The sequence below is a fragment of the Mustela nigripes genome, chromosome 11, assembly GCF_022355385.1.
Source record: "Mustela nigripes isolate SB6536 chromosome 11, MUSNIG.SB6536, whole genome shotgun sequence".
NCBI lineage: Eukaryota > Metazoa > Chordata > Mammalia > Carnivora > Mustelidae > Mustela > Mustela nigripes.
This window is the reverse complement of record NC_081567.1, coordinates 20,361,891-20,374,748: the sequence shown is the minus strand read 5'-3', so window position 1 is coordinate 20,374,748 and position 12,858 is coordinate 20,361,891. Positions and strand designations below refer to the sequence as shown.

Below are 12,858 nucleotides of genomic sequence, written 5' to 3'. Positions count from 1 at the left end.
CCTTCTATGACCTCCCCTAGAAGTGATTGGGTCCTCCCTTCTCTATACCCACAGTACTTGTCGTATTTCTTATCAGACTATCCTGCCATTGTCTGCTTATATCTGTCTTCTGTATGATTCTGCAAGTATCTTAAGACTAAAAGCAAGTTTTTCATTATCTTTGTATCCACCGGCCTAGCACTGCCGGTAAAAACTAGGCTCTCCAATACCTTTATATGAATACACAGGAACACTGTTTCTACAGAAAAACATTTTTTCAGCATGTCAACTGAGAGATGAAGCACACTCCACTCCCTGGCCATCAGCCCTCGTCCTCACTGTAAGCAATGTTGGTTGAATCCTTGGCAGTAACTGTCCTTCTAGCTGAGCATCTAGAATTTTCATTGGAAAAAATTAAACTACAGCTTTCTGTTTAGATTTGAGTTTCCCATGACAATGAGAAGAGAATAATACTGAAACAATTCCCAACAGGAGGGAAACCAGAAAGATGTGGTTCTGGTGTCTACTACACACCCCACCCTCTAGACAAGGGCACTTAAACCACATACTGAAAGAGGTGAGCAGGACTTTTTTTTTTTAAGATTTTATTTTTTTTATTTGACACAAAGAGATCACAAGTAGGCAGAGAGGCAGGCAGAGAGAGAGGAGGAAGCAGGCTCCCTGTCGAGCAGAGAGCCCCATGCAGGGCTCGATGCAGGGCTCGATCCCAGGACCCTGGGATATGACCTGAGCCGAAGGCAGAGGCTTTAACCCACTGAGCCACCCAGGCGCCCCAAGGTTAGCAGGATTTTCAGAGTAAGTAATTTCCTCTTCTCTGCTACATCAGACCTGAGTGAATCAGGGACCCCTAGATCACAGGCAAAGAGTGAAGGTTCTGTGGAATCAAGTCACACTAACCAATGGGCAGTGCACACTTTGAGACAAAGTTGCAATGTCTAATGAAGTCATCAAATTATGATAGTTACTGTGAGAAGAGTGAGGTCTCAGACCTGAAGGACACATATTTCAAATATTTCAATACTGAAGTACTGTGAACATAGGATTAATAAAGCCACAAACAAAATCAAAGTAAAAGGACAGAATGGCATGACCTAAATCTAACACGTATTAAATTATCAACACTGAGACAGACACAGTAGGGCACTCTCCTATACATTAGACTCTTTAATACTCAGGACGAGGGGCGCCTGGGTGGCTCAGTGGGTTAAGCCACTGCCTTCGGCTCGGGTCATGATCTTGGGGTCCCAGGATCAAGTCCCGCATCGGGCTCTCTGCTCAGCAGGGAGCCTGCTTCCTCCTCTCTCTCTCTCTCTGCCTCTCTGCCTACTTGTGATCTCTGTCTGTCAAATAAATAAATAAAACCTTTAAAAAAAAAATACTCAGGGGCACCTGGGTGGCTCAGTGGGTTAAGCTGCTGCCTTCAGCTCAGGTCATGATCTCAGGGTCCTGGGATCGAGTCCCGCATCGGGCTCTCTGCTCAGCAGGGAGCCTGCTTCCCCCTCTCACTCTGCCTGCCTCTCTGCCTACTTGTGATCTCTCTCTGTTCAAATAAATAAATAAAATATTAAAAAAAAAAATACTCAGGACGAACCTTGAGGTAAGGATTAGCACCACTCTTAGAGATGAAACACAAACCTTAACTAGAGGCCCATGTTTCAAACAGGGCCTCAGAGCCCAAGCTCTTTCCATGCAACAGTCTTACCAGTCTTGCTTATTTCTCTTTAGACTCATAATGGGAGTTTTAAAACTAAATATGCCTAATTTAACTGGAACAATGGCCCTATAAGAAAGTAAGAAAGTTGCCAAATTCACAGTTTCACAGGAGAATTCTACCAAACTTTCCAAGAACAGAGAACCACATGCAATTTAAAGTGTTCCAGAGCATGGAGGAAAAACTTCCAAATTATTTTTTTACAAAGCCAGCAGAATACTGATACCAAAACATGACAAAGATAACACCCTCCAAAAAATAAAAGATGAGATATAAATCAATCATTAGTCATCAATATTTTGCTAACCTATTCATTTATAATTTTTATAAATACAATCTGGCAGTGCATTACAAGAAGACTATCCCATCTAAGCCCGGAAATGCAAGGCTGGATATACAGTATACACATACTAATAATTTAACAAGTCAAAGAAGAAGAAACAATGACTACCTCCGTTGATGTTGAATATACAGGTAACAAAATTCAACAGTGATTCCTGACTTTTTTTTTTTTTTTTGATTCCTGACTTTTTAAGCTCTTAATGAAACAAGATTTAGAAGAAGATGGTTTCAAGCCAAACAACAGCAATCTCAAGCCAAAAGACAGCATCATATTAATAAAGTAGAAATATTCTCATTAAAGTAAAAAATAAGATAAAAATGTCTACCATTTTAAAAAACATTTTCTGGAATTAACTACCATTTCACTTGGACAAAAAGGTCTAAATATGGAAAGTAAGTAGCAAAACCATGTGTAGATGTATCAGGGAAACGCAAGAGAATCAATACAGAAACTACTGGAGACACTAAAATAATTGAAAAATGTAAAAGATTACAAAATTAGTACAGACACAAAAAAATCAATTGCTTGTGTATATACACCTACCATTCATTCTAAACTATGATGAAAGAGCCATTTGCTACAACACAGATGAAACTGGAGGACATTATGATAAGTCAAACAAGCCAGACACAGAAAGATAAATACTGCTGATCCCACTGACATGTGGAATCTAAACCAGTCAAACTCGCAGAACCAGACAGTAGAACAGTGGCTGCCGGGGGCTCGAGGCTGGGGCAAATGAGGAGACGCTGGTCAAAGGGCACACACTTCAGTGACAGCAAGTTCTGGGGATCTGACGTACAGTATGAAGACTATAGTAAGGAACCCTATACTGCACGTCTGTAGTTTGCTAAAAAAAAAAAAGATCTTAAGTGCTATCACACACACAAAAAGGGTAACTATGCGAGGTGATGAATGCATTAGACCGCAGCAGTAATTCACAACATGTATGCATATTAATCATCATTCTGCATACCTTAAATACATTTAATTTTTATTTGTCAATTTCCCAAAAGCTGGGCATAAAATTTAAAAGTTAAAAACCAGGGGGTGCCTGGGTGGCTCTGCCTGTGGCTCACTCAGGTCATGACCCCAGAGTCTTGGAGTGAGCCCCACATCGTCAGGCTCCCTGCTCAGCGGGGAGTTTGGGTCTCACTCTCTCTTGACCGCTCCCCCCAGCTTGTGTTCTCTCGCTCGCTCTGTCTCAAATAAACAAATAAGATCTTTTAAAAATAAATAAATAATAAAAATAAAAATAAAGCACCCAAACCCATCCCCAATTCCAGATGTCCCTTTCCTGCTTTTACAGTTCACTTTCTCTGTAACATTCATCACCAACAGCATGCCGTTTGTTTCCGTTCTAGAACGAAGCTCCATGAGGGCAAGGGTATCTGTGTGTTTTCCACTTGCTGTATCCCCAGCATCTAGGCACTCAGTAAATACTTTTAAATGAATGAAGATATTCTGTGGCATAAGAGCACCAACTCCCTTCCACCTTCACTGTAAGCTCCATCCAACACTGTAAATGCGCGCAGGGCAGAGGACTCTCTTCCAGACCCAGTGTGTCACGACCCCTCACCAGTTGCTGCTGGGCAGGAACACATGCCCCTGCCCTTGACAATGGGCCCTAAAGTGATGGGGAGATTTCTGGGGAAGGTTTCTCTCACTTATTTAAAAAAAAAAAAAAAAAAAAATATATATATATATATATATATATATATGTATGGGTGCAAATGGTCCTCTCTCTTCAAGATTTTTGTTCCGGGGGGCGGGGGGGTACAACGGGAAAGGACAGAGGGAGAATCTTAAGCAGGCTCCACATGCAGTGTAGAGCCCGACATGGCTCCAAACTTGAGATCATGACCTGAGTGGAAATCAAGAGTCAGGAGGTTAATTGCCGAAGCCACCCAGGTGCCCCTCTCTCCAAGATTTTGTCGTGCCTACACATGACACTTGGCACTACATTAGCCATTTTGTAATTCTAAAAGGAATGCCAATACACTGAATATGAAGAAAAGAAAGCAGGTTTTGAACTTGAACAGAAGAGCTGTATAGCAGAATTAATCCAACCATAGAATTGCTTTCCTAAAATAAACTCTTCATTTTTAAAGAAAGAGAGACAGAGTGAGGAGGGTTGGGAGGGGGGCAAAGACAGAAGGAGGGAGAGTCTTAAGAGACTCTATGCTAGGCGTGGAGCCCAACACGGGGCTTAATATCAAGACTCTGAGATCAGGACCTGAGCCGAAACAAAGTATTGGCTGACCACCCAGGCACCCTGCTCCTTCTGTTCCTTAAAGCAGAAAGCAACCTGATCCATACTTACACATGTACAAAGACCTGCTAAGAGTGTGTTCCTTCCACTATTATTTATAAAGCAAACTGCTGGTACCTAAAAGTACATAAACAGTGGCTTCCTCAAGTAAAGTTATATATCCAGTGGTGTGCTGGTAAATGTTTACCAACCACCCTGGAGAGGAGAAAGGCTATGGTGTTTGCCAATTTTCAAGATTTAAGTGCTCCCACCATTGACCAGACAATGGTTAGTTTCTTTCTTTTTTTTTTTTTTTTAAAGATTTTATTTATTTATTTGACAGACGGAGATCACAAGCAGGCAGAGAAGCAGGCCCAGAGAGAGGAGGAAGCAGGCTCCCCGCTGAGCAGAAAGCCCGATGTGGGGCTCGATCCCACGACCCTGGGGATCATGACCTGAGTCGAAGACAGAGGCCTTAACCCACTGAGCCACCCAGGCTCCCCAACAATGGTTAGTTTCAATAACAGTCCTGTTCAATGACTATTTCACTAACTTCACAACAATATAATTAATCAGCTCTCAAAGACAACTATCATATGATCTCCCTGATATGAAGAAGTAGAGATGCAATGTGGGGGGGTTGGGGGGTAGGAGAAGAAAAAATGAAAGAAGATGGGACTGGGAGGGAGACAAACCATAAAAGACTCAATCTCAAAAAACAGACTGAGGGTTGCTGGGGGGAGGGGGAGTTGGGAGAAGGGGGGTGGGGTTATGGACATTGGGGAGGGTGAGTGCTGTGAAGTGTGTAAACCTGGCAATTCACAGACATGTACCCCTGGGGATAAAAATACATTATATGTTTATTTAAAAAAATAATAATAATCAGCTCTCAAGAGCCAGTAAAACCAGCTCCAGCATACCACTGCTTATATCCAGATGATGATGTAAGTACATATGTGCTGGTAAGGAGTAGTTTTCTAGATACACTGAAGTGGAAAAAGGCAACCAAAGGATTTACAATGGGATTTAATTAATCAATTTTTTCACGTGCACAAAGAGTTATATTTACAGAGACTATCTTAAGAATATTCAAGAGACCTGAACAAGACTATGGAACTGGGATGAATGAGAAAATTTTCATGTATACCCTCTTGCTAACTGCTTGAACTCTTTTAACCATGAATTGCATTTTTTATAAAAATTACAGTTTTTTAAAAATTAAACATTTAATAACCCCTAACCAAAACTGGGTCAGTAAACCAAATAAACTGAAATTGGAATTAGAAAGGCACATTTTACATTTCTTTTCCAAATTAACCTAAGTAACAAAATTGCTGTGGTTTGACTTAAAGACAAGTCAAAAAAATCACAGAAAATCATTGCATCTACAATTGGGTTTTTGTTAAAAAATAGATTGAGCCAAGTATGCCAAGCACACTCTGATATTCTTAAAACAGCCCAGTATTCATGAACTCACACGGCAAGGTCACTTTGCAGTTCATAGTCCTCACACCGTGTCACATGGAAATCATCAGGATCTAATTAGTGACTTAGAAAAAGGAAGCAATAATAGAGTGCTGTAGAGCAATCTGCAAAATTTATAGTTCACTAAAGGTCACCCACAGCAACAAAGCTTCTTGTCTCAGGTTTGCTATGTGTCACATGTCAGACTCCTTGGACTCAACAGGCAACTCTGTGCTATATGCCCACAATCAAGGAGCTTGTTTTCAGGCCTTGTCCAGCTGAATTTCCTCTCAATTTTTAGTGTGAGCAACACAAGGAAATAAAACTCATGGTTAGATTGATGTTTCTTCCCCGGCTCTTCCACCTCCTGCTATGCCAGGAAATAGCACTAACATTCTATCATGTGGTTGCCCAACAGGACACAGGAAACTGGGACCGTACAACCTGATGACTAGTGATTGCAATGCAGAGATGGAGTGGGGACTTAATTACACAGGGAACAGCACTGAAAAAAGGTCAGGTTGCTGAATTATCAAGGACATTTACTAGGGTTTTCACTGGAGTACACACACGTACACACACACACACACACACACACACACACACCTTAAAGCAATGTCTTCTTTACCATGACAAGGGATTCTACACCAGGAATGTAAAAATGAAGAAGTCAGATGGGGGAGGGACTATCAGGTCTACCTGAGCTCTTCCCACCCTCTTATGTCTAAAGAATTTTCCATTTCCCCCATCATCAACATAAATCTAAAATCACTTGGTAAATGTTAAAGCAAGCATTTAATCTGAAGGGACTATGACCCGAGGGGAGAAAAATTAAGGACAAAAAGATATGAAGGAGCAAGTGAGTGGCAAGGATTTACACTGGGTTTCCATGGTGATAAGCAAACATGAGCATTATTCCCTAAGACAGATTTTTACACATATTTGTTAACTACAACGCTTGCAAAATAGTAATGGGTTCCTTAAAAATGTCTGCACGCTCTTGGAGTTTTTGAATGTAAGGCTGAACTGGACAGTAAAATGGGAAAACTAAAGATTTTTAAATATTAGCATGTATTACTTATACAATAAATAATTTTTTTTTAAAGATTTTATTTATTTGTCAGAGAGAGAGCGAGCGAGAGCGAGCATAGGCAGACAGAGTGGAAGGCAGAGTCAGAGGGAGAAGCAGGCTCCCTGCGGAGCAAGGAGCCCGATGTGGGACTCGATCCCAGGACGCTGGGATCATGACCTGAGCCGAAGGCAGCTGCTTAACCAACTGAGCCACCCAGGCGCCCCACAATAAATAACTCTTTATGTGCACACGAGCTTGTGAAAGCGCAAAGGAGAGGCTTAAGTCGTGACTTTCGACATGAGCTGAAATGCAGACCTTGCCAGCTAAAGCCATGAGTTAATGGGACTGCAACCAGGTCACCGGGAAGAGGAAGTTCTATGAAATCAAAGCATTTCTTTTAATATATTCTTCATTCGGTATTGTTGGAGAGCAAGACTATGCAATCAACAAACGAAATGTCACACAAAGAAATGATACATGCTGGAACACAAATGGTCTTTAGAAGGGTGAAAAGATAACAGCATTTATCATTTTGAGAATCTGGAATAAGAGATGTAAAGTGCAAATCAACCAGGACATTCGGCAATACACACAGGTAAACTAAAAGGCTTCATTTATTTCTTGACTAGGCTTATAAGCTAATAAACAAATGGTTTAGGCTCCATTTAGGAGCAGAAAATATCGACACATTTCAGGTTTTCAATTTCAAGAAGGAAGACCAGCTGAGTATTCACTATTCCCACTGCAAACGGAGTACCAGAGTTCTGTAAAATCTGCAGTAAGATGAGCATTAGCCAAGGTGATATTTTACATGAGTTAACCATAATCCTTTAAATTCCAGGCTATTCTAAGAAAACAGAATCCCAAACACCAATAAACATCAATGCTGGGTAAGAGGCGACCTGACCACACTTACCGTTTTCCACATAGGGATGAAAGGGTAAAACCAGGGCGAGGATGACCCTGCCTCTAGTTGGCTCCAAGACACTTCTGATATCTTTTAACAAAGTCAGGGGCTGATCACAGCGGTCCAGCAAATTCAAGCAGCTGATGACATCATACTGGAACCCTGTATTCTGCCATTCGTTTATACCAAGCACTCTGAAAACATCAGAAAGAACTTGATTGATATAAACCCCCTGAAAGACAACTTTAAGAATAACTGAAATGCTAGTACACGCGCTAACATTATCTTCTAAATCAAAGTAAATGCAAGATCTTTCATTTATAATTCATACTTGCAGTAATAAAATGGCCAGGCCAAGAAAAACAGCAACCATATTTCTTTAAATTTAGCATTTCACCGATTTCCAAATCTAAAAACGTATACTTCCTTTGTAAGAACTAATCATGTTTAATATGTATGAAGACATAAAGTGATAAAAAATGGTTATAACTAGGCCATCAAATTCTTTTTTCTTAACCTAAAAACAATTTATTCATTTAGAACTACCTCTTTTGAATATTATTTTTTTAAGGTTTTATTTATTTATTTGACAAAGAGAGCACAAGCAGGCAGAGGGAGAAGAAGAAGCAGGCTCCTCACTGAGCAGGGAGCCTGACTCAGGGCTCTATCCCAGGACCCTAGGATCATGACCTGAGCCGAAGGCAGCTGCTTAACTGACTGGGTGTCAAGAAGAGGCGCCCCTCTTTTGAACTTTAAGCAAAACACAGGAAGTCACCTTTTCTTTTAGTAGCTCAACTAGTTGCTGAGATCGGAGAACTGTAAGTTAGTACTTCTAAGCTTAGGAATCAAGGCTAGTAGGGTGCCTGGGTGGCTCAGTCAGCTGAGCTTCAAACTCTTGGTTTTGGCTCGGGTCATGATCTCATGGGTCACAGGCTCGAGCCCCACATCGGGCTCTGCGCTCAGCGCCAGGGTAGGGGGATCAGCCTGAAGGATTCTCCCCCTCGGCCTCCCCTCCCTCACCCTCACTCTCGTTCCAAAATGGATAAATAAATCTTTTGAAATAGGCCATTAAATTCTTGAACATCAAATGAACAAAAAATCCTACTTTCTGCATCCATTGGAATTTAATAATAAAATACAACCTATATTCATGTTTTCTATTCCTGGGGTCCCTCCTATTTTTAAGAATGGCTGGGGGTGATATAAGATAAGTTCCATTTACAACCTATGGCCTTTGAACACATCTCTGTTCCCAGGAGACAGATGCCATTTCATACCCTAGCATCTTCATATCTGAATAACTATATAGAAAACAACAAAGCACAGGACATCCTATTAAAACTGCAAGGGTGGGGGCGCGCCTGGGTGGCTCAGTGGGTTAAAGCCTCCGCCTTCGGCTCAGGTCATATCCCAGGGTTCTGGGATGGAGCCCCGCTCTCTGCTGAGCAGAGAGCCTGCTTCCTCCTCTCTCTCTGCCTGCCTCTCTGCCTACTTGTGATCTCCGTATGTCAAATAAATAAATAAAATCTTTAAAAAAATAAAATTAAAAAAAAACAATACAACTGCAAGGGAAGAGCGCAGTTAACTTACCACTCTCAGCCCTCAGTCTCTCACTCTCTCCCTCCCTCTCCCTCGCTCTCAGAACATTTCTAAGTCCTTTACAATGTTTCATCCACTGAGAGAAGGAATTCTCTTATCAAGAGTCTTTGTTAACCACACCATTAAGGCAATTCTGTAAATTACTGCTGCTTGGTTATGACGATCAGAATGTGGCAGGTGAGGCATGTTATGACAGAGGCAGGGGAAAAATGGAAACAGGAGAAAGGATCTTTGGTAAACAAGTCTCTGATAAAGCTGAGTAGGTACAGTCGAGTTATCTTAGAAAATTCTAAAAGTATAATGAGGGCTGTTTTAGGAAACTCATTAAAATAGTGGTATTTGAGAGCATTTTCAAATAGCAGAATAAAAGAAGCACAAACCACTCAGCTGCATCTTCTTTTCAGTTTAGATTTTTTTTTTTTTTTTTTTTTTAAATAACTAAAGCCTCCTCCAAAACAACTCTAACCAACTTCAAGGGACTAGTCAAGACTCCTTTGTTGCTTGAATTAAGCAGGGCATTAGGGTTCCAAACTCACGTTGTTGTACTGAACTTGTAACTGCAATGATGATTTTATTTATTTATTTTTAAGATTTCATTTATTTATTTGACAGATCACAAGTAGGCAGAGGCAGGCAGAGAGAGAGGAGGAAGCAGGCTCCCCGCCGAGCAGAGAGCCTGATGTAGGGCTCGATCCCAGGACCCTGGGATCGTGACCTGAGCCGAAGTTAGAGGCTTTAACCCACTGAGCCACCCAGGTGCCCCTTAATTTAATTTTTTTAAAAAATTTGACAGAATGACACAGCAAAAGAGGGAACACAAGCAGGGGGAGTGGGAGTGGGAGAGGGAGAAGCAGGCTTCCTGCTGATCAGGGAGCCCCATATGCGGGGCTCAATCCCAGGACCCTGAGATCGTGACCTGAGCCGAAGGCAAACACTCAATGGCTGAGCCACCAGGTGTCCTTTACCTGCAGACTTTGAAAGAAAGACAAGCTCCTAACAGAAAATTATGGCTTTAACACAGGGACAGTTATGGCTACACATTTAGAAGCCCAACTTCTTTACTTCTGATGGCGATTTTTCATCTATAAACTCAGTTCCACCAAGGAAGACAAATGTACTGGCTCTGCTCAAACTGCATGTTAGCCCAGCAATGAGACATGTGGTTAAGATGTCCTTATGAGAGCAGGGGAAGAAGTGACTTGTCCCAATCACACTGCAAGTCCCTGGCAGAGTAAAAAATGGCACCTTGGAAACGCTCCTAGTGCGCTATTCAGGTCAGTGAACCTGCTCTCCCCAGCTAAGGCAAGACAGAGCCTGACACTCGGTCTGTGAACGAATGCTGCCGGGGTGGTGGGCTGACAGTGAAGGGCGCTCTCCACCACAGTCTCCAACAGCTCTTCATTAAAAAGAGAAAATAAAGAGGATGTTAACATGAGAAATAGAATTTTTTTTTTAAGGTTTTATTTATTTGACAGAGAGTGAATGAAAGAGAGGATACAAGCAGGGGGGAAAGGCAGAGGGGGAGGGAGGAGCAGGCTCCCCGCTGAGCAGAGAGCCTGATGAGGGGCTTGATCCTGGGACCCCCTGGGATCACGACCTGATCCGAAGGCAGTCGCCCAACCAACTGAGCCACCCAGGTGCCCGAGAAACAAAATTCTTAACTACAATATTTTCTTTGCAAGAAAGATCCCAAACCTCCAGATGATGGATTAAAGTCAGGCATCTTTCAAATTTACATTAAAGATCTGTTCTCGGGTATTAAAAATGTACAGACAATTCCTTTTTGATCACCCATGTTTGAAGAGTCTATGTGAATTTAACCCTAAACCCATACCCTCACAGCTCTGCATCTTGCCACACCTGTATTTCCTCCATCATCTTACAAACTTCCCTTCAGGTCACCTAAACTGATTTTGGCACTAACTTTTGGTGAAGTAGACCACAAAAGGAAAACATATGCTGCCAAAATTTTTCCCTGCCACAGATTTTTTTTTTTTAAGATTTTATTTATTTATTTGACAGAGACAGACCACAAGTAGACAGAGAGGCAGGCAGAGAGAGAGAAGGCAGCACGCGTGCCGCTGAGCAGAGAGCCTGATGCGGGACTTGATCCCAGGACCCTGAGATCATGACCCGAGCCGAAGGCAGCGGCTTAACCCACTGAGCCACCCAGGCACCCCAGATTCTTTTTTTTTAATGTACTGTCACTTCAATTGTGGAACTGTTCAAGAGTGTACACAATAAAAAATTAACTGTATAATCCTTTCCTAAGTCTGTGGCTTTTCCAAAACAGGTTATTTCTAACCCTGGAATTACTATTTTCAAGAAAACAAGTTAAAGTAATAGTTTATCTTCCAGGAGGATTTAAAATATATTTTACAGAAGAAAGCAATCAGTATTTTGATAAATCCTAAATAAAAAGCAAAACACAAACACTATAAAGAAAAATTATTGTTTTGTTTTAAGAATCAAAGCCGCATCCTTAAGTTCTACAATCAGGTTCTCTGGCCTGAATAGTGATATCTTGGCAACAAAGAGGAAAAACACGGCTATTTTCTGTGTATCATTTCAAAAATGACAGTCAGAACCTTTATTAAAAAGCCAGTTTTTCATGAACTCAGATATTGAAGAGAAACAGAAAATAGCTCTCAAGTCAAAAAAACAAGGTATTAAGCTACAAGTCTGCTCTGCCATCATGGCTGGATGAGCCCTAACCTTAGTAAGATACTACTTCCTCATTAAAATCTCAGACTGTGCCAAAAAACACCACTTCTGTGAATATGTTTATATTTAATATTAATAATACATGGAGGGAATAGCAACCAACATGAATTTCCTATTTAAGTCAAAATGCAAATAGATTTTGGCATATGTGCTATACATCAGGGAAAAAAATTTAAGCATTTTTTCATATGGGAAAAAGTTTACTACTAGGCTACATACCACGTAAACTCCAGATACAATGAATTATTAATTCAAACATCTAAGTTTCACTGATAATTCCATTCAGGCGTTTAGTCTCAAGAAGGGCTTCAATGCAACCAAGGAACAGAGGGGCCCGTGGGTAGGAGGGAATGAAGATGTTTCAAACACCTTCCTCCCCACACGCACTTCCAAAACTTTTTTTTTAAGTGGAAGGAAAGTACCAGATTAGGAATTTGGCATCATTTAAGTCATTGTTAAAACAAAGGCCAAAACATTCTAAGTTTGGAAATGCTGCATTAATTTCTAAGCGAAGAAATACTTCAGTTATTACCACACAGGCCCTCCAGGATCTAACCTGAGACGGACTGCTAGAGCTAACGGGGATCTTACAAATCAAGGAGTTCAACCACACGCAGACAAAAGTCTCCTTTCATAGCATCCCTAACAGCTATTTGAACATGGAGAGTGGCAAGGACTTGGATGCTTGAGCCATTAGGAAGGTCGATATCTAAACTCTGCCTCAGCTGAGAGATAGCTGTGTATGATTATACCAAAGAGAACACTTACTCCTCTTTCCAGATAAAAC

The 12,858-nt window shown here is 41.3% G+C and overlaps 1 protein-coding gene across 2 annotated transcripts in view; it reads right to left on the bottom strand.

Moving 5' to 3' along the window:
* Positions 1 to 12,858, bottom strand: part of METTL9 (methyltransferase 9, His-X-His N1(pi)-histidine) — a 47,884-nt gene that overhangs the window by 16,245 nt on the left and 18,781 nt on the right. For both annotated transcript variants that reach the window (XM_059415111.1, XM_059415110.1), the window contains exon 4: positions 7,758 to 7,942. In XM_059415111.1, coding sequence (XP_059271094.1) covers positions 7,758 to 7,942 — 185 coding nt within the window. The remainder of the gene's footprint in view (positions 1 to 7,757; positions 7,943 to 12,858) is intronic.